At 45.8% G+C, this 21,754-nt stretch overlaps 1 protein-coding gene across 3 annotated transcripts in view; it reads left to right on the top strand.

Annotated features, from left to right (window-relative positions):
* Nucleotides 1-4,110: 4,110 nt before the first annotated feature.
* The window catches only part of RNF220 (ring finger protein 220), a 240,782-nt gene continuing 223,138 nt past the window's right edge, over nt 4,111-21,754 (top strand). For all 3 annotated transcript variants that reach the window (XM_026086715.1, XM_026086714.1, XM_026086712.1), the window contains exon 1: nt 4,111-4,735. In XM_026086715.1, the coding sequence (XP_025942500.1) occupies nt 4,111-4,735 (625 nt within the window). The remainder of the gene's footprint in view (nt 4,736-21,754) is intronic.

Here is a 21,754-nt window from a genome sequence, read left to right as displayed (position 1 = left end):
GGCGGCCCCGCCGGCGGCTCCTCCGCTCCCTGCCCGCTTGCTTTTTTCTTTTCCCCTTAAACCGGTTTTCACCGCAGCTGCCCGTGTGTGCGGCTGCAGTTGGCATATTTCACGCGTTTGGAAAAATTAACTGTTTTTCCTTTGTATCTTAATCCAGTGATGAGAGCTCTCCTTTGTTGGCTTTCGAGCTTGCATTTGTTTTATTTATTATAAGGAAATCCAGTTTGGTTCAAATATATAATCCATTTGAGCACTTAAATCCCCAAACAGCTGGCATTATTTTGTTTTATAATCTTTGGCTTTTCTGCACAGAGCATATTTCTAAATTCCTACTTGACATTTATGGGGAAAAAAACTTTTTAATGTAAATGGATATTGCGATTTTTTTTTTTTGCTGGGTCTTTCCTAATTTACATACATCATCAATATTCCTGGGTTTCCTATTGTTTTAATGTTTTTCTTTTTCCATAGCTTGTTAATTAATTTTTTCCCCAAGAAAAGTTTGTTTCTGGAAGGAGAAAAATGTTAATTTGTCCCATTATTTTAATCTCTGGCATTTGGAAATGGTTGAGAGACCACAAAAATGCAACCTGTTGTAGAAACCAGAGTGGTGTGTTTTATTTAATTTAATCGATAGCAGAGAGGTGATTTAGTAATAGGAACGCGGAGTAACGTTTTCGTAAAAGATTTGCAGATCTGGTGGCTGTGTATGTGGCGTGCATGTGCTTGCATATGTGTGCGTTTCTTTGCAGGCTGATTAGCAAGTGGGGTTTATGCTTATAAGCAGCGGCCACTTCTGTTTTCTTCACTTGCTGGCTGTGATGTTTACTAAACCCAACTCTGTCATGGCTTCTCCTACTTTTATCAGACTTTCTTCCTAACTAATTCAAAACAGCATTACAATCTTTCATAAACAGAGGAACCAAAACTGAGCCAGAGATAACTGATTACAACTTGGTTCCTTGATGAGAGTTTTTTTTCTTTCTTTTTTCTTCTTTTTTTTTTTTATGGTACAGAGCTAAGGCTGTTGATTCAATTTGTCTTGGTTGTGGTGTGTTTAGCCCTGTTAATGGTAACATACACAATTATACAGGTAATTTGTGTACACCTTAAACAGACTGCCTCTCAAACCAGTAACTAGACATATAAGTAGCCATTAAAAAATTAAAAAAAAAAATAGAGTATGTTTTCAGTGTGTCTGTCTAACCTTGATTCGTGGTAGACAGTTTATGTAGCTTCATAGATTGATCTCCACCCCCCCACCCTCTACTCCTTGTTTAGTTAATTCAACAAAGACTTTTTGCAATCTGTTTGGAGTTTGTCTGATGCCGTGGAAAAGTAGCTGCTGATTTATTTGGTTGCTTTTCGATTTCTGTCTCTAGCCCGTCTTTTCTCCTCCTTTCAGCGGGGATGTCAGCTGTTATTACTTCCTATTGATCCCTTTGCAAAGTGAGAAGTGAACTAAAATTAATGTCAATTCCACTGCTCGGATCAATAGCTGGAGTTATTTTAATCTGGATTTGCACGAGGTGCTAAATTAAAAAAAATCAGCATAGAGGCAGAAAAGTAGCAGTTACTTACTTCGCCTGTGCCCACTGCCTTACCGTCACCCAAATGTTCCATCCAGCCGATTATCCTGCAATCCATATTTTTTTAATTAAGAAGGTCAGTTAGTTTTCTTATTTTGGGTTCTGTATTTAAACCTATGACATTTTGACATTGGGAGTGTATTAACGATAGATTTTCATAATGACTCGTCCGCCGCAGTCTAATCTGTACATGTTGCTAGTGGGGGTGTGGGGGGGAGGTGCTGGGAGAGCAGGAGAGCAAGAGAGAACGAAAAAGGAAGTGGGAGTTTAAAAAAAATTAAATTTGGCTGGGCGAGATATTGTAATGTGTTGATTTATTCCCAGCGTAATGAAGTTTGCAAACGAATAAACGGCTGTAGTGATTCACAGTATCCTACAGGAGTGTCAAGTGTTGCGGCCAGATTACTAATTTATGAAATAAGTTTAATGTAATGGGGTGATAGCACAAGTAAAAATAGAAAAGGAGACAGAGGTGGTTGCTTTTTTTTTTTTCTTTTTTTTCCTGGAAATCCATATTTTCCATGATTGCTGAGCTTCACTTCCATGTTAATGATTGTTTTTATCCAAGAGTGGTGGTTTATTTGTGTGCCTGCCTTTAAATGTGTGTACGCATGTGTACATGTATATGTTTACATGCTTGCATAAACCTCCCCTGCAACTCCAAATTTGCCAGTGGATGCAGTTTCCTGACCTCGGGTTTTGATCAGCCTTGTAAAGCAGCAGAGCAAGCGTCCCCAGGACTGCAGTGCTGACCAGGATGCCCTTGGCATCTGCCTCTCGCCTTCTCCCCCCTCTCGCCGCGGCTACAACTTGACAGGAAAGTTATTTAAAATTTGGAAGAGAACAAATCCGTTAATGTGAGATACATAATCTGGTAATTTAGCAATGATGTCTGTAAGGATGGGTGCCAAACGAGGAAGCGGAGAGGTGATGTCCACTCATCTTTACAATTAATAACAGTCGCTGGAGCGCCTGGGTGCGGGATGGGAGAGAGGAAACGTTATCACTGCACTGCATTAAAGCCGCAGACTGGATTTCATACACTTTGTTAACCTAGGCTCCCTCATTCAYGGAGTACAAAAGGCACTCCATTAGGGAGACACTCCTTCAGTAAGTTTTATTTGAGATGTTTGACCCTCTGGATTTAAGAGACACAATTTGTAACAGCTTTTTATTATTATATGATTTTTCTGGCCCTTTGAGCTCCAGCCGGATAGTATATTGTTTCAAAGTTRTAGTCCTTGTATTTTAAGCTGGGTTGTGGGGCCTGAATGGTGGGCAGCGGAAGCTTAAAAGAAAAGGCACTAGATTGATTGGGGGAGAAAACAGCAAAACAACAAGCCAAAGCAAAGGCAGATACAGAAAGGAGCATTTTTCTGTGTTTTACTCGGGGAGGGGAYTGCGGCTGGCTGGTTGGCTGTAGCCAACCTGGGAAGCTCGGCAAGATGCGAGTCAGAAATTTTGTTAACATTTTCCTCTAAATGTTAATGGCACATCCAGGGCAGTTTACAAATCTACTTAAGAGTGAGTGCATTAGGAACTAAAATTACTGATCCATTCTCTCTTGTCCCCGACCCGAAAGGCAGACGTTTGCAGAGATCAGATGGCAGAGGCACCCATTATGATTTTAAATATTGTCAGAGACGCCAGGCGTTTTATTGGTGAAGTCTCTTCTCTTCTTGCTAAAAGGGAGCGTGTGTGCTGTGAGTGCATGCGTGTGTGTTTGCGGTTACGTATACTCGCGCGCACGCATCCRTGGTCACCCTCATACGTTCCAATAGTATATATGGTTGTATCTAGTACCGTGTGTGCAGGTACTTATCTGCACATATRAACTGTGAATGTGAGAGAAAAAAATATGTCTGTTAGGTATGTCTTAGGCATCATGTATAGTATAAAGATGCATGGTGGCTTAGTTGCGTAATTATGTACAATAGATATTTTTATGTTGGTTATGTATTTATATGTATGTGTATATATACACACATGTTGAGTAAAATGCAGTGTTGTGTGTATATATGTGGGCGTTCTGAAGTTGATTGTAATTATATGTATATACCTCTTTGCCATATAAAATTCCAGTCATAATTTGGAGTTAATATCTTAATTTTAGACCAAATCTTGTTTATTAGTGGGTTATTAAATGTTTGTATTATTATTTTATTTGGTTTTCTTTTCATTCATCCATGTTGGATGATACCCCTCTTTAATGTAGAGGGCCAGGGCTGATTCCACCGGTGTGTGAGTTGTCTATTGAGTCTCCTGAATAAGAACAGTGGCGCTTCTCTGGCCGGTTGGTGGTAACACATGTGGCCACCCTGCTGCTGCTGGAGCAACCCGGAGAGATGAGTACAGAAACCTGACCGGTTGTATTTTCTTTTCTTTTCTTTTCTGTTTCCTTGCAGCTTTTGGAGGGTGATGATGCTCCAGTAATTTTCCCTGCTCCATTCCCAGGCCTCGCTTTACTTTCCGTCCAGGGAAGATTGTTCCGCTTGTGATCCCGCTGAGGAAAGAGACTCCGATGGACTTACACCGGGCCGCGTTCAAGATGGAGAACTCACCCTATCTTCCCAACCCGCTGGCCTCCCCAGCGCTGATGGTTCTCGCTTCCACCGCTGAAGCCAGCCGTGATGCTTCCATTCCATGCCAGCAGCCAAGGCCTTTTGGGGTCCCAGTGTCAGCAGATAAGGACGTGCATATTCCCTTTACCAATGGCTCATATACTTTTGCCTCCATGTATCACCGGCAAGGCGGGGTGCCGGGAGCATTTGCAAACCGTGACTTTCCTCCATCCTTGCTTCACCTCCATCCCCAATTTGCACCCCCCAACCTGGACTGCACCCCAATCAGTATGTTGAACCACAGCGGTGTTGGGGCTTTCCGCCCCTTTGCATCCACTGAAGACCGGGAGAGCTACCAGTCAGCCTTTACACCGGCCAAGCGCCTGAAAAACTGCCATGACACTGACTCGCCCCATCTGCGCTTCTCAGACGCTGATGGGAAGGAGTATGAGTTTGGAACACAGCTCCCCTCCAGCTCCCCCGGCTCTCTCAAAGTTGATGATACGGGGAAGAAGATCTTTGCAGTTTCTGGCCTCATTTCTGATCGGGAGACTTCATCCAGTCCTGAAGACCGAAGTGACAGATGTAAGTACCTCCGTTGACTTGTTGGTTTACTGTAGTTGTACCTCGTTGAGATGCTCAACAGGTGATTGTCCTGCAGTGCTGTGGCTCTTGCTGAAAGCAGAGGAAAAACAACCTTTCCTTCCTGCTAAGTTAAATCACTCAGTGTTGCCTTGCTTCTTTTAAAAGGACATTGATGGATTTTAAGGTGAGGTGCCCTTGAAGGAAACTTGTCTTCCAGCACACAGCTGCAGAGACAATGTTGACCTGGCTTTACGTGCAGAAAGATGTCTGTGCCCTAGTGCAAGGACGCAAATGCTGGTACATACGTATGTGTAAACAGGGATTCAGCTGGAGTGTGTTGCCAAAAACATTTTCAGAGCTTGTAGCAAACACAGTACTGTTGTTTTAGACACTTTTTTTTCTATGGCATTTTCTTCATGCGCACCATTCTTATAGCAAATGCATCAGCCTTCAGGCTTTGCGCCTCAGATTAGAGCAAGAGGTACCTTTTACTCTGGTTAACTTAAGAATATTTCTGGCCATCAAGCTCTCTCTTCGAGATGTAAACCTGAATTTGTTTTTACAATTCAATAAGCTGTTTCCCAAAATACGCCATGTACTTTCTCCGAGTGCTTTCCCCCTCGGTGACTGCTGAAAGGTGAGGTGCCCTTTTGCAGATCGGTGATTGGACTGAAGCAAACTAGTCCACTGAACATGACTGTAACTCCCTGTTCTCCTGTTTTCCTTTCTCCTTTTTTCCTTGCCTTACTGCCTACGTAGGGGGACAGAGCTGCCCTTCCTTGAAGGGAAGGCTTCCAGGTTTGCTGGCCAGGGAGGTGACCGGAGGGGGGGAGCRATCTGGGGGAAACGGAGTGCAGCACCCCGGTGAGGAGTGCTAAGTTATGAATGAGTTTTCCGGTAAACCCAAACATGTAGACCAAAGAATGAGTGGTTTGGTTTTTACGTGGGCTCCTTTGTTCTGTTGAATTTTCTTCCTAGAAAACAATTTTATTATTATTGTTATCATTATTACTGTATTTTTTTACAAAGAAAAAACTGCTGCACAGCTTCTTCCTCTCCCTTTCAGATGTGATTTTTCTTCTCCCCTTTATGATGCCGAGGAGAGTAATAGAGACATTGTGGCTCTCTCTCTCCCCTGTCGGCGCTGCTTCCTCAGGCTGTCTCCTTGAATTAGGCACAGTGTTAACTTACCAGCGCTAAAAGGCATCTGCCTAAACCCAGCATACCTTTTCAATAAAAGTCATCATAAAATCAACCTGCCTTGTAAATCCATCGCTCTTTGGTTTTGAAATATGCTGCAAGTGTATGCTTTAWGTCAGCGTTTGCGAGTGTGGGACAATTCCCACTTAAGGCAGAAGCCGTGTATTCTTTGCGCTACAAATGTGGTCTCGTATCCATCTCCCCCCTCTCCTTCTGATCCACCCCCGTCGGTGCTACTTTTGTGCCGTGGAGCTGCTTTCATTGTTCAGCATCTCCCGTTCCTTCTTTCGGAGCRGCTGTAGGTGGGAGCGCGTATGAATGTGGATGCATGTAAGCTGCTAATATAATTATTTTGTGGGGGGGGGAAGAGGCAGGTGAGGTGACAAGGCTTAGACATCCTTTGTCGATGCACTTTCCCTTATCGATATAACCTGCCGTTGGAAATGAAGCTAGCTCAGAAGAATACTTTGGGAGATAATGACGGAAGAGCGGGTCCTCTAGCTAAATGAATTTAGAGTGCATCAGTTGCTATGTATCTTCCTAGCAAAATCCTGTCAGACACCCCATTTAAAGAAGTAAATCTCTTAAATGAATTAGAGCGCGTGGAGCGCAGCTGTGGACAGACGGACACAGGCACACCCACCGACATGCCTGGTCTTTGCCAACGTCGTGTGCTGAGTGTGGGTCCTCTCGTGCCCGGAAGCAGATGGGGGCTTTGCTCGGGAGGGAGCACGCTGGCTCCCCGCACCCGCGGGGATGCTGCGGCACAGGCTTGCCAGGGGAGAGGAAGCAGAATAAAAACTTTGCAGGCAGCTTTGAAAACTTCTGCGGAAGTAGAAGGTGGTTTTGTTTTGCCCTTCTCCTTACCCATATTGTTAAATTCCTTTGAAACATTTGGCCTCACGGTAGAGCCAAGCGAACGCAGCATCCCTGACATTTCACTGAGATTAAAATTCTTCAGTAACTACCAGGACAGTTTATACTAAATATGTCTTTTGGCTCTGTATCTTATTTCCATCATATATAGATATTGCACCATGGAAACTTAGCTCCATTAACACAACGAGTTTATTTGTTGTGTGCATACACACGTATGCGTGTGTTTGCTAGAGGGCGAGTGAGTGAGCAGCTGAGCTTTTTAGTGGATCCTAATGATCTTTTATGTTGACTATCAGAAAAGAAAAACTTCCTCAATCAGGAATTTGAGAGATGATGGTTTGCAGAGAGAACTGCAATTCTGTTTTGCATGGAAATTTGCATACAGATTTTTGGAATTTCTATCTACTTTTACATAAATGTATACCTTGGGGTGTTTACAGCCTCTGATTATTGGCCCCTGAGAAGTTTTGTGCATTCCTGGTGTGATTGTTTTGTATAACCTTTGTAAAAACTGCGTCTCTTTGCTCCTGATGTAGAATCTGTTGCTGGCAGGTTACTGTAGCTTCTAGGCAGAAATGTAATAAAGCTTCTACGAGAGCTGGCAAAAATTGTAAAATTCTTGGATCAGCAACACCTTTATATGTCTAATGGGTGCTTTTCAGAATTGCAGAGCTCGACTGTTTAGCTGTATTTTTGAGAATGCTAAAAGGGTTTGTTTTGCATGGAAGGTGAATTACTGTAATTGCGCTGCGTATCTTCTGTACCACTGCACAAGGACTTTTGTGAGTAGTTCATTAAAATGTTTGTTTTGCCCCATAACTTAAACAGTGATTTTTCTGAAAAACTTGCCTTTAAAAAAAAAAAAAAGGAATTCAATGCACTGAGATTTAATATTCCTGAAAAATAACTTCAGTCTTGAAATACTTTGCAACAAAACAAGACTCCAAAGGCAGGTGCTTACATCTCGGGGATATTTGGAAGCTGTCCTATGTAGACCTCTGCATCATGGGAGCAAAGTCTCATCCTGTTTTCACCAAAGGAGGAAAATCCACTGAATTTGCTAAAATTTTGGGGGATTTGTCCTGGTGTGACTGAGAGTAGTATATCTGGCCATAAAAGATATGTATTTATACAGCAGAGAATACAGCCTCTTGGGTGAAGCTTTTCTTTCTGTTAATCCAGGGTGGTGCTTTCCAGTTGTGCGAGTGCCTGAAGTCCATGAGATTGCTAGCAAAGGGATGGCTCTGCTTTGAGGTGCACCTGGGTGTGATTGTGTTCCTTGTTTTTCAGAAAGTTGGTTTGAGACTTAGGTGTGTGGACAAGTCATCTCTTGCTGTAAAAACATAGGTACTCAGGGTATTCAGAGAGATGAAGTGTACGGGGAGCATACCCAAAAGAGGAGTCTTCCCAGGGAGAGGCAGACATGACGTGTGTTGGACGGGGCCCATTCTGTTAGATGTTTACTGAGCAAAATAATGATATTTGTCACAAGAAGCCCCTAAGCTCTTTAAAGCACATGCTAAAGACACTGCGAGATGTATTTTATGGGATATGACAGCTGAGATTCCTAGAAGGAGCGGAAATAAAGGAGCTTCCTTCTGCAAGAGGGATCCATGGCCTCATTTTAAAATCGGCAAAAAATAAAGATCCCTAGTTTTATTCTTTGCTCCTAAAAAAGATTGTCCCGGTGGCTTTCTGTACACAGTCGCCATGGCATCACGTTCCCCCAGAGTGCTGGGCAGAAGTCCATGCCGACGCCGGGACTGCTCGGCAAAGAGCTGGAGCCTGACAAGGCCATTGCGCCCGTCCTCCGCGGCTGCGTCAGAGCCATGCCGGGGGCTTTCCTTGCTCCCCAGCCTATGCCGAAGGCCGCAGAGGATGGTTTCCCGTTGCTGGTCGCTGCTTAGTCTTCATCATGTGTTGCCTGTGATTTGTTGAGGAGCTCGGCCTGCGGCGGCAGGGTGACCCTCCACCTCTTGGCCACTGATTCAGTTTTCAGCCCCTTGTCAAGGCCTGGCTCTGTTGGCCTCAGTGTCCCCGTTACCGCTGGGGACACCCAACCAGGCACCGATGTGCTCTGAGAATGAGTGATTTAGTTGGTAAGCACAGCGGGATCCTGGCTCGCCTCTTGGGACTTTTGTGTTAAAGYGGGGGTGCTTTTATTAATATTATTTGTATTATTACTCCTGAAAATAATCAATATTTCACCTTGGTTATTTGGACCCACTCAGTTTGTCCTGCAGCCGGTTTCTCCCCTGCGAGTGAAGTTGTGCACCGTCGTGGTGAGGTCTTTGTTCCACTTCAGGGTTTGAAAGGATGCCCCTGCGGTGGAGTTAGTCTAGCTTTTGAAACAACTGGTGTGTTATCGATCAAGTGCTGTGAAAATGTAAATCACACTTCAGGTGATGAACATCAGCGCTACGATGATCACAGCTCGAATTTCTGAAAAATGTAGCACTTTGGAGATCAGACTGAGGACTGTCTCTGCGCAGCAGCCCGCCCGGTCGGACACGCGCCTGTTTGGTTTTGTGTTTACATGCTGGGACCTATGTAAAGTGGAGAGCTCTGCGTGTGCGTATGTGTGTGTGTTGGGGGGAAGAAGGCTTTTTTTTTTTTCCCCCCCTTTTTCCCCCTAATATTCTGTGGCAGAACACTGGGTTGCAGGGGGGATCCGCACTGCTGAATGAGCAGCACTGCTCCCGCTCTAATGCATCGCTCCCAAAGCAGGTAAAATTTGGGGCCTAACGCAAAGTGATGCTTTGCGGCTAGTAATAATCAGCYGTGACCATGGGAAATTGCAAGCTCAAAATTGCTTATGAAATAATTAAATAAATCAAGCGGAACACTTACTTTCCGTCGTGCAATGCACTGTGTGGTGCGGGAGGAGTGAAAGAGCAACGGTAGGTTTTCTGAGTGGGTGGACGGGCAGATGCAGGGTAACACAGGCGAGGGCCACGTATCGAGCCCTGCGACGCCTCTGAGAACGCCTGCGCCGAGCGGAGCGAGGTGCGCTAAATGGACGGGGGTCGGAGGCTGGCCCCGCATTTAGCTGCCGGAGTATGCGGCAATCTCCTCCTTTCTTTTTTTTTTTTTTTTTTTGGTTGTTTTTCTGGCAACAGCCTCTCTGCTCCCTCCGCAAACTGTTGCCGAGACTCTTTTCCATGCTGTTCGGTTTAATTGTCTTGTTGGGATAAAGAAATGTTTGAACAGTTAAAGTGGGGAAGGGCTGGATGGGAGCAGCCCCTGCCGGCTGCAGGGCCATCTGGCCTGGCTTGGATCTGCCGGTCTCCAGTTTATATTTCTCTTTCTGTTATTTGGRGCTATCTGGCGCACTCGGAATAGCTAATCACCATGGTGAGAAAACGGACACTGCTGCCTCGTCCGCCGCCCCCTCCGTCCGTCCCTGCCCATCAATTGTCATGCAGAGCCGATCGGGGGGCTGCTCGGCTCGCGGCCGCCCTTYGCTGCCTTCGCCGGCAGAAGGATGGCTTTTAATTGATCGTCTGCGGGGGGGAGGGCAGGGTCTGTTTTCTCCTCCAAAACGTTCCCCCGCGCAGCCCCCGCCATCCGGCYGGCTTTCGGGTCGTCGCAGGAGCGCCGGCAATTTCTCGCCGCCCTCCTCTTCCTCTCGGACTTCCCAATAGTTGGTGCGCGCGGACCTCCGCAGGGCTGGGGATGGCCGCGCTCGGAGCGCTGAGCGAAATGGGAATGTCATATTTATCCGTCTCCTGCTGGAGCGATGGGCAGGCGCGCCCTAAATATGTATCGTTCCTCTTTTGCTCGGTGCGTCTGAACGCTCGCGTGAGTGTATCTACTGGACGATTGCAGGACAAACGCCGAATCTCCCTTGGTTAATTGAGCAACCAGTATTTCTCATCAAAAACACAGACCAAAAATCACTGGCCAAATCCTGCTTTTCAAAAAGGATTTAATCACATTAACTCTTTAGTCCCATTGGTCAGACTCAACTGCTGCCACAAAATTACTGTGGAAGCRAAGGCAGACTTTGTGGATGATGTGCTGGGTTGGGGATCAGAAAGCCTGACCTTGGGCAAGTCTTTGAATCGCGGTTTCCCCTTCTATAAAATGGGGATAGTGATACCTTACAGCAGCGTATGCTGCTTTGATRTCTTTTGACAGAAGACACTACGCAAGGGCAAAGTATTAGTATTATTAATATAGTACAGTTAGTAGAATATTATGAACTATTATAAATCATTACTGCTAAACTACAGTTATTAAAGGAAATGACCAAAGTGCACTTTGTGAGCCAGGATCTCTGACAGTTAAAACATTGTTTTATTGTTTTACTTGCTAACTTGCAAAATTCAAGAGTTAGCAACAGTCTCCTGGTTGATCTGTGACGACTGCGTAAGGAACCGGGACAAGTGTGGAGGAATGGGCACACGCTTAAGGAAGGAGGCAGAGAATAAGCATTAGTGCCTTGGTGATTTCCCCCCCCCCCCTTTTCTTTCTTTGATAGTCTGAAGGTCTCAGAGGAAGGAGACATACTCAGGCATGCAGACTCCAGGGGCCCAATCCTGCTCTGTAGGGCTGAAGGTGTTCAAGGTGACAAAGTCTCAAGAGTTTCTGGAATTTCCCCATGGAAAAAATGTTAAGGTGTTTGGGAACTGTTGGTGGCTATTATTTGTTTGATATCATTTAGACAAGTCCCATTAAATGCTAGCAGCAGATTCATTTTTCCCCTCTTTGTTTGCCTTCCGAGGAGCAGAAAACAGACATAATTATATTTTACGTGAGACTGTAAGATTTCCTCTCATCTCTTTTTCTGGTTAATATCTGCAACTATAAAATAAATTCCATTTGTGAATGCATGGTGTTAGAGTGAGGTAAATAACTGTCATCTAAAATCTGTCTAACCTTAATCTGCATCAAGAGCACTATAGAGAACTGTACCCATTTGTATAATATTAAGCTTTATTTTTATTATGGCTTTCTAATGCAAATTCATAGTGGGGGCAAAGTTGTTTTCTGTTAATACCACATTCCAAGAAAAACAGCCATTGAAAGTGAATTGTGACAATTTTTATCTAGCAGTTCATGTCACTAGTGGTCTTTGATCATGTCAGTTTGCTTGATAGCCTATGAATTTTTCACCTCTCTGTTCTTCAGGAGAGAATAGCAGATTTGGGGACTTCAGAGGACATTTTGCTTCTATGCAAAGCAGTTAAAATTCTTTAGGAATAATGAATTTCTAATTGGGAAATTGTGTCCTGTAATGTGGGATTGGATTCCTATACAGTGTCCTCTTGAAAAAGGACATGTGTCTATTTTGGTGGCTCTGCGTGTCTAATCTATATACATGTCTTTTTCCCTTTTTATGCAACCTTTCTGCTTGCCTGTTTTGCTCTGCTGGCCTGAATGTGTGGTATATTTGTCCCACATACGTATATAAATTTGTAGGTTGCAGAAATTCCAGGTAARTTCATTGCCCTGAGTTCAGTTTTCTTCACACCTTAGTGTTGAAGTATTTTCCTGTTGCTGTTAGAATATTTTCTTTGGCCAAATCTTGCAGATTTTTAGCCAGGGCTTGGTGCATGATACCTCATGTGCAGTAATTGATCTGTTCAGCCTCACTCGCTCTCTTATGCTGATGTAAGGCAGGAGTCAAACCGAGTTAGGCAGGAGAAGGGGAGCATAGGAGGAGACTGACAGTGGTTTCTGAAGGATCCTACCAATTTGGAAGGATTATGCACATAAAGCTGTGCTGGGATCCAGCCCTTGAGTCACTGAGAGCTCTGACTGAATAAGGACTGCAGGATTTGGTACTATCTTTGTCTGTCATCTTGTTCTTTGTTTTTTTTCTTTTTAAAACATTGGCAGTGGTTGTGATAAGTCAGGTGTCCTTCTTCAGCAATCAGAGTTACTTTCTCCTCTCCTTCAACCATTTGCAGGCATCTTGAGTTGCAGCAGTTCCCTGAGCGACAGAAGAGGGGAAAAAGCAAAGCTGGGAAGGAGTGGGGCAAAGGAAGATTTATTGTCTGAAACACTGATAGCATGGGGAGGAGTCCTAGTGACAGTGAAACTCTTCTTCAAGTTCACGTATGGGACACTTCATGGACATTCCCCACTTAGGACATTGTTYGTAATCAGTATTGTTTTAAAACCCTTTCTCTTTCCTTTTTGGAAGCTTGAGACTATGAGCTGCTTTCTTACCGAAATTTCAGGGCAAGAATGCATTTTGTACTTTTTCTTGTGAATACTGGGCTCTTGGTAAACGATCATTCTGTAGGGGGAAAAGGAAGGCACTAAGTGCCTCTGGATACCTGTAAAAGGAAGAACTGGAAACTGTCTTTGTTTTTGTTCAGTAGCACAGATTATTAGTAACTGCTTCTAGACAGAATAACAAAATCAAATTTTTAATTTGGAAAGCCACAAGAGCTTTTATRCATCAGCTTTTTGCCCATATAATCCTGCAGACTTGCCTGTTTTGTGGATTTATAATACTGCAGCAAAGAGCAGGGTCAAACCCGCAGGATGCATCCATCTGCAGATGCTGTACTTACTGGCAAGTCTGGTTTCCCAGGTGTAGTCCGGTGCCTTGGAACGAAGGTGAAGCACTTATGAAAACTGAAACGGAAGGTGTTGGGGCATCAGTTAGGAGAGCAGTATATTTCCGGGGTAAAGGCTCTGTTTAACAGCCTCACCAAACTGCAATAGGTTTTGTAAACAGAGCAAAAAGTAAAACTCGGAGAACTGTCCCTAACGGGCCCACTTCCTTCCATTGGGATTTTCAGTGCAAATCACTTTGTTTCTAATTGAGTTTTTTTTTTTAAATTAAGAATAACTTGACCTTTTCATCTGATTTTGATATTKTTTCCCTGCGCTTTAAGAAACAACTTGCAAAGCCACTTAGTATGTGAAATTGTCTGTCCTGTAACATCCTTCACCATAAGGAGGCATAGGATAGAAATCCTTCATCATAGAGAGCCTGCTTTGACAGTTGTGCTGGTGTGAGAAAAGACTTGGTACCAGAATATATCTCTGTCTTCTCCTCTAACCTTGTTTCCAATATTGAAAATTTCATTAGAAGTTTTCTATCACAGCCCTGTTTGAGGGGCTCCCCAAAATTCCCTGCCTTGGCCTCCGTCACTCCAAACTAGACCTCCTCCATCTGAGCACTCCGCTCTGCACCGAGAAATCCCTCTCTCCCTGCAGTGCCAGCAGATAGCTCCTTACCGCCGCTCGCTGTGCGCCCGTGTCCGTGGGTGCTGGTGCGTTTGTGTTAGGAACCCCTGAGGCAGGATGCCCTTTTCCCATCCTCCCACCGACTTCAACACCAGGTCAACRGTGCCTCCCCTGCCCGAAGGGCTGTATTTTGCTAGAGGCGAGCCCCTGCGTGGGATTGYGCATTTGGGAAAATGAGGCTGAGGACAAAGACCCAGGAAGCTCTTGCATTGCGCTGGAGGAGATGGAAGGCAGTTTGTAAATGAGCAGGGAAGAGCTTGTCGGTGTGAGCGGCATCCTGGGTGCTGCACCTAGGACTGGGAGAGTGAAAGCCTTATCAGGGTGGCCTGGCCGTGCCGTAGCAGAGCCACCTGCGCCCCAGCCAACCTTTGGCCCATGCAGGTTGGAGGGAACCTTGTTGTCTTGCAGCTCGGTTTGCAGCGGGGACGAGTCTGTGAGGTCCTGACTGCTGCGAGCGGATGGAAAGAACCACCTTGGGTGCCRGCTACGAGTACAGATCGGAGGGATTCAGGAAAAAAGCTGCAACAGCGTTGAGAGGGCTCCTGTACCTGTACGTGGAAGCCCACTTCCCTGCCTTGTTTATTCTCCTCCTTGCAAACCAGTTTCACTTCTCATTACCAGAACTGTTGGTTGGAGTTAAACCTCCAGCAGCGTCCTTAGCCAGGGTGACAGCTTTTCACTCCTGAACACTTGTCTTCTCTCCAAGGAGGCAGCTTGACCACTGGCCTTTTTTACTGGGGAGATGAAGGAGCAATCAGTGACCTGGGTAACCCTGAGTAGAGCACAGGCGGAGGAACATAACAGTCACAATCAAAAAGTTGCCAGTCTGAGTGAATTAATACATCTGGAGGTGCCCCTTAGATGGGAGAAGGGGAGAGTGAGCAGCTCAACTCCTATACCTCTGCTTCTTTACCCTCCATTTTCCCCTTAGCTCAGGGGATGAAGGATGCATGTTCCTGTACAGGACTGCTGGTGTTACTCTTGCAACATCGGCTTCTGGAGGYCAGCTGTCACTGTGCTGCTCCTTCCTTTCTGCACTTTCTGGGTTCACACCCAAAAGTATCACTTGCAAAGTATTGTTCTGGTTATAGAAGAGGCATGATGATTGGCAGTGTGCAAAGCAGATTACCAAGATTGACAAGCTTGGGATTATAGATGATGGGAGAAGATGGAGGGGAGAACCTGCAGGTCTAAAGATATTAACGGAGCTGGGGGACAGGGACAGGACCAGGGCTAAAATAGCTGGAAGAGACTGTGCATCGCAGCTAAGATGTTCTGGTGGGAGCTGCATTGGGGGAGCCTAGAGATTAGCTGGTTGGGAAAGCAAGGACTCTGTAGACCAGAWATTAAACATCAGCACTGCTCTAAAGATATCTTTAAGAGAGACTGTGAAGTAGAAAGGGACTACAAGTTATTTCTGACTTAAATTGSCTGAACTATATGTTGGGTCCAAGACTGAAATAGAGAGGATGATATTGGATCAGGACTGGGATATACTGGAAAAACTCTGCAGTGAAAGTTTGCAGATCTGTTTCCATTAGCCAGAAGTAATATTCCCACCATCTCAGTATTTTCCCTCTGAAAATAGCAATGTAATGACTGTGGAAACATGGGCGGGTTGTTTTAGAGCAAGATGGAGAGAACTTGAATTGGTCTCACCTGAAAGTAACTCAAAAGTTGCTGCTGCTGAGGAGTGTTGAACTGTGGGGAAACTGTCTACGGTGTGGTCTGCATCAGGCCCCAAACTTACAGCACATCCCAAGGAAGAAGGGGCCTAAACTGGAAAAATGCTTCACCCTTGGTCATCTCTTTAGGAACACTACAAGGACCAAAGTCTGCCCTTGAGCATGTGCACCTCCCAGCTGTGTGCCCACCCCTGCTGAGTCTTGATCAGAGTGTGCCCTTGTGAGGACTGGGGCAGGTTACGATGTCAACGCAAAACATCTGGGTCAGTGATCTCCCAGGTGTTGCCAGTTGGGTCTGGTTGTGAGCTGCACCTGGGCAAAGAAGAAAGGGAAATCCCAGGGGTGAGTGATGGATTTTGCAGACAAGGCCCAGGGAGGAGACCAGTTTGACACTATTTTGTTGATAGCCCCCTTGGCTATGTGTTCAGGTGGGTCACTGGCATTCGGATGATCCAGGATTTGCATTTTTACAGCTAAGGAAATGTGGTGTTAACTCTTCAAATGCTGATGATTTTACCTTTTTTGCACATTTCTAGCTTGGCCAGTGTTGGGATATAGAACATGAAGGACACATTTATTGGCACGAATGAGAGTGCCTCCTTCTCGCAGCCACACGAAGCAGCAGGAGGGAAGGGCGGTCTGGGCAAAGCACCRAGTGCAGTTTGTGCATATGTGGCAGACCCTACTGGCCTTGGACAAGCAGAGTCATTTTTAATTGYCCATCTTTAAAGCAAGGGTTACAGTGTCCTTGGAGCGTGGAAACTACCCTCAGCACATTGCTTTCGTGTTTCAGAGGTGTTCAGGTACTAAGACAATGGTTTTAAGTGTGATAGTTGGATCAGTACACCAGGATTGAAATAGCTGTGAGGGGGAGGGATGGAGGTTTGTTTAATAAACAGTATCATTGTGGCTTATTTTGAAGAAAGAGTTGCAAGATTTTTTTAAGAAACTTGGATGAACAGCCTGAAAGCAGTGGCTAGGAAAAGTAGGCAAAGAAAAGGGAAAAATTTGGAGCAAGGTAGATAAAAGTGAGAGATAAAAGAAATAATGCAGGGAAGGATGAGTAATCGACATTCTTGGAGTCGAAGCGCAGGCTCTGGCTTCCTTCCTGAGCAGTAAAATAAAATTAAAAAAAAAAAAGTCTTTAGAACAACAAAACTCTGGACGCGCTGGTTTCCTTCCTGACGGGCCCAGCCTCGTGGTGTTTCGATGAGTCCTCATTGGCAACCAGGGCTGATCTAAAGGCCAAAGACGGAGAGATTGGGGGGAAGGGAGAGGGATTTAACTCCTTGAGCTCTGCTGTAAGAACAGATACCTTCTGCTTTGTGGGGATTCGTTTTTCCACAGCTGGAGCATGAACAATGTTCATGGTAGCTGAGATGTCTGATAGTCGACTGGTACATCTATCCAGGTACTTGGTCATACTCAGAATTAATGTTCCAGTTAAAAAAAAAAAAAAAAAAGTATTTTTAATCCTTGTGCGTGTGGATAAAATTCCTTGGACGTGACATGGTACAGCATGAAACAACAGCACCGATGAGCGACATGGGAGCAAACCGACAACTCTGCCTCTTAGCAGCAAGCACTGAAATGCCACTGTTGCTGCCTCTGGGATGCTCATTTTCCTTGTAGCATCCAGTCTGTAATAAAATGCCGCTGTGGCGTCTTTCACTGTCACGCTTCCCAGATAGGCAGGAGCTGCTGGTGTCCGCCAGCCCGTCCTGCCCCGCGAGACTGGGCAGCTTGCGAGACAGCCGGGGAGCAGGGAGGAGAGGAGGGAGGCTGCGTGYGCTGGGCAGGTTGAATGGTTCGGGCAAAGCTTGTTTTGCAGCTAGCTCTCTGAGGCTCGCCGCTCTCTGCAGGGTTCCCCTCTCTGAAAGGTCGAAGCTACTTCTTAATTCTCAGCAGCTGACAAAATATTTATTTTCAGGTACTTAAAATATTATAATTTGAAGTGGAGTCCAGGGCCCTGGCTGGAACTGAGCTTTTGTACTAACAGCTTCAGTGAAATGACTTTTTCCTCCTACAACTTGCCAACAAATGCTTGGAAAATAATTGTGGGACAGTCATCCCTTTAGTGAGTAGATCAAGAAGATTTGAGACTTGCCAGAGACTTTCAAAGGACAGGCCAAAGGTTCAAGTTGTTGCCAGTTCTATTTGTCTTAGCCTTTATACTTACTTTTGTGTCATTAATTTCATCGAATGTCTGTGGGTAAAAGGCACCCAGCGGGCTGCTGCTTTTACAGAGTTCTTTGGGTGTACTTGGATACTTCTYGGGAAATAAGCCCACCTTTTTGTATAGAGAGAGAAAGAGAGAGAGATTAAACACACCAGAGCTGCAGAAGCAACGGACTTACCCACCAGCAGGCTTGTGATAACCTCAAATGGAGACTGCCGCCCCGGAGGAGCAGTACCAGCCATCCGTTTGTTTCCTTTCTGCAGGCCTTTAAGCAATTTTTCTCGGGGAGAAGCGTGTATGAGTGGTGCCCCGTCAGCACAGTACCTCTGCACCTACCGAGCCCGTAGAGACGTACAGAAATAAGGTGCTGCACTTGGGTTTTGGCAAAGTTGCCAGAGCTAGGARGGCCTGGTGGGGGGAGCCCAAGCCCCGGGGCGCTGCTCTTGGCTCTCTCTGAGCCCTGCTGTTGGACCTCCTTGTAATCCTGTATTTTTGGGGTGCGGGCGGGTCGTTCTGCTGGTTTTGGCAGGCAKGGCATCTCCGAGCTGTTTGCAAGGGCTGCCCGGGCCAGGGTAACACCTCTGCTGGCGCTGCCCGAGCAGCTGGGGAGGAGGCTGTTTTTGCAGCAGGATGCGGCAGGCAGAGCTCCCCGGCCCTTCTCTGGTGCCTGTTCCAGGCTCTTGTGCCGCAAACCTCTTTTCTTGGTGCTCCCGTCGCTGCCTGCATCCTGACAGCTGCTTTCCTACCCTTTCTGCCCCAGTGCAGCCGGCCAAGCACGTTAATTTTTCAGCAGAAGTGTTGTAATAATTAGGCCGCTCGTCGGAGGGTTTAGCAGTACTTAACCAGATGTGAAAAGGCTTGTCCCATGGTCCCCGCTCTCTCGCTGGGCTCCCGCCAGCTGCCTTTTCGCGCCTGCTCAGGTTGCCTAGAAGGGGCTGCAGGAGATCTCCCTGCTGCCCCGGCTCCACTTGCCTCTCTTCTTATGCTAAACACTCGTTTGTAAAGGAGAAGGAGGCAGGGTGAAAATCCCCGTGCTGTTTGGGAGAAGAGCAGCAGAGAATTAAAAGCAGACACCTGCAGCGCTCAGACTTGCGACCTCCACCATTAACTCTTCCCAGGACAGCATCCCCCAGGGTTGTGTCCGTCGCTGGGAACGGTGCCTGGCCAGGGCAGTGTGGCGGGATCCAGGGCTCTCGCCTGGTCTCGCTTGGTCCTGGCTCCTTACAGGACCTTGGCGGAGCCCTCTGTTTCCCCTGCCTCAGTTTCCCACCCTGTGGGCTTGACACTGTTTCCTTATACACTGCACTCTAGGAAACTCCTCTGAAAGATATGTATTTAAATACAAGATAGTATCATTGTCACTAACACGGTTATAAAACAAGGGAGGATTGCAGTAAACTATACTTTCTACCCCATCCATATTAACCTGAAAAACTGTTGGAGACAGGCTACTGGCCTAGGTGGACCTTGGACTGAGCCATTCTGACAATTCTTATATTTCTATGGTAAAGTTTTATAAATACACATTGAAGCAGTATATTAGGTTTAAAAAATCTATATACAACATATAGGTTTATGGTTATAGAGAGAAAAGACATATTAAATCAGCAAGACCAAGGGAACMGACAAGATATAAAAATGAAACTGTATTATGCTAGATCTTATTGAAAATCCCAATGCATCTTTTTTGTGTAAATGGTAAATTCTTTTCTATGTTCTGAATTTGTTTCTTAATGTGTATCACGTACCAGAATAGTAGCATGGACACAGTTGCAAATATGGTATATATTTTATTGTATTATACTGCATAGCAGAGTAAGGGTGCTGAATATTGCAGTCAGTTATATACAGCTGTAAATGGGAGCTACCTGCTGTTCTGTATATAGTGAGCTGCATATTTATTGGTAAATACCAGCCTAGGCAAAATAAAAATAAAACAGGAAGTTGTATTAAAAGCTTGGATGTTTAAAACGAGTTTGCTCGAAGCTCCTGGGATACCACTGCAGGGAACAGTCCTGCATTTTTTGACGTTAAGTCTTTTCTATCTGATTTTTCTAGTTCTGTGAATTTGAAAGGCACTGCTGAACTCCACTGCTCATCAGCGTGTGGAATAATTCATATACATTTCAAATCAAGGCAAAGATTGGGTTTTTAGCTGGAGAAACTGCAGGTTGACTCCTTCCCAGGTGTAGCTCCAAATGGCTGAATATATCAGAGCAGTTATGGTGAAATATTGAATGCTTGCGGTTTAGGGGAATGTGTGGGCACAGGCATGCAGTGTGGGCTAGATTCTGATCTCCATAACGCTACTACAAATCTGAAGTAAATCTCCTGGAACGAATGGGGTTATTCCACTCTTACTCTGGTATTGGCGAATTATGAATTTGTTTCTCTGTGTGTCACAGGCAGCCCTTGCTGCCTATAGCAGAAAGGCCAGGTTTCAGGCAGAAAGCAAACACTGTATTTTCTGCAGCACTTCCAGGCTTTCTGGATGACAGACACTTCTCTGGAGATAAAGGCATCAGGGCAGAATGTAGACTCTAAGATGAGCAATGGCTTCTGAAATACCCAAGTGTTTAACCTAGAGGGAGCTCTCTTACATGAAGAATGAGACTATTGGCTCAGCCTGCCTGAACAGCTTTTATTTTGTGTGTCTTTAGCAAACTTCTGCCTCCTGCGTTCTCGGCTTTCGCGTCTGGGTACCAAATTTCCCTGGACTGACATACAGAGCATTGGAGAAGTCCTGCTGATAACTTTTGCGGACCTTACTATGTCGCGTGGCCAGAACAGTAGCCTCCCTTGGTCTCTAGAGGTTGCTACTTGTGGAAGTTGATGCAGATTTCTTCTGGTGATAACATTTCTTCTATTTTTCCTGCTCCTAGTAAAGCTGTCTCACCTCCCAGATGAGTCACATCTGTCAGGGTGCCAGACACCTGTTCCCAGTTCTGCTTTTGTGGGGAAAAGCAAATCTGGAGAGCAGGCTCCAAATCCAAATCCGTGTGGGAAGGCAAAGGCAAGGAGGAAGGGCTTCTCCTTGGAAAACATTCCTTTGTTGGCTGCTGAACGGGCTGTTAACACGCTGATTCACCGAGGAGATATTTATGCGCTGGTCCCGGGTGGCTCAGTYGCTCCCTTTGGGTCTCTGCTTTTAAATGGCTTCATATCCCTCCATCCTCCTTGGGGTGGATCCAGTTGCATGAATTCGAAGCCACCATGTTTTGGGTGTAGATGAACTGATGCTCCCTATCCTGGCRGCTGGGGGATGTTGGGGGTGACCCACCACCGCAGGGCAGGAAGGATGCTGGTCTCCAGAGGCAGTGACTGTAGCTCTGCACCTCCAGGCTACCCAGTGATTTAATAGAGAGAAAGAGAAATTTGCTGAAGTACTGGGGCAGATGTCTTGGACAGCTGAAGGTGCCTAAGATGTCATTTCAAATAAGGACTGAATAAAGAGGGTTGAGCAATTCTTTCGCAGGTCCAGAAAGCTCCTTTCCCAGAAGAGCGGGCCCAAAGGGACAGCTCTGTATTGGAGTGATCAAGCTATGAGAGCGGTGATGCTCCATCACTCTCCCCAGCAGTCTGTGTCCCCATGGGACCGAGGACATGTGGTGGCTGTGTTTGCTCTTGGCAAGTGGCAGGAGGGTGGCAGGCTGCCTGGAGTGCCCCGGCAGCATCTTTGCTGGGGAGCCTCTGTCCCCTGAGGCAGCATCCCTGCGGTTTGCAAAACGCATGTCCCAGGTGAAAAAAGAACCACCCCGAAAAGCAGAAAGAGGCTCATTCAGCCTCAGCATACCTGCTGGGAGTGCGGCATGCGGAGAAACTGTGGCACTCAAATCCAGCCCTCTGATCAGGACAGGCTTTCCCCAA

The sequence above is a fragment of the Apteryx rowi genome, unplaced genomic scaffold (assembly GCF_003343035.1).
Source record: "Apteryx rowi isolate R43461 unplaced genomic scaffold, aptRow1 scaffold_7, whole genome shotgun sequence".
Classification (NCBI taxonomy): domain Eukaryota; kingdom Metazoa; phylum Chordata; class Aves; order Apterygiformes; family Apterygidae; genus Apteryx; species Apteryx rowi.
This window is presented reverse-complemented; position numbering and strand designations above follow the sequence as displayed.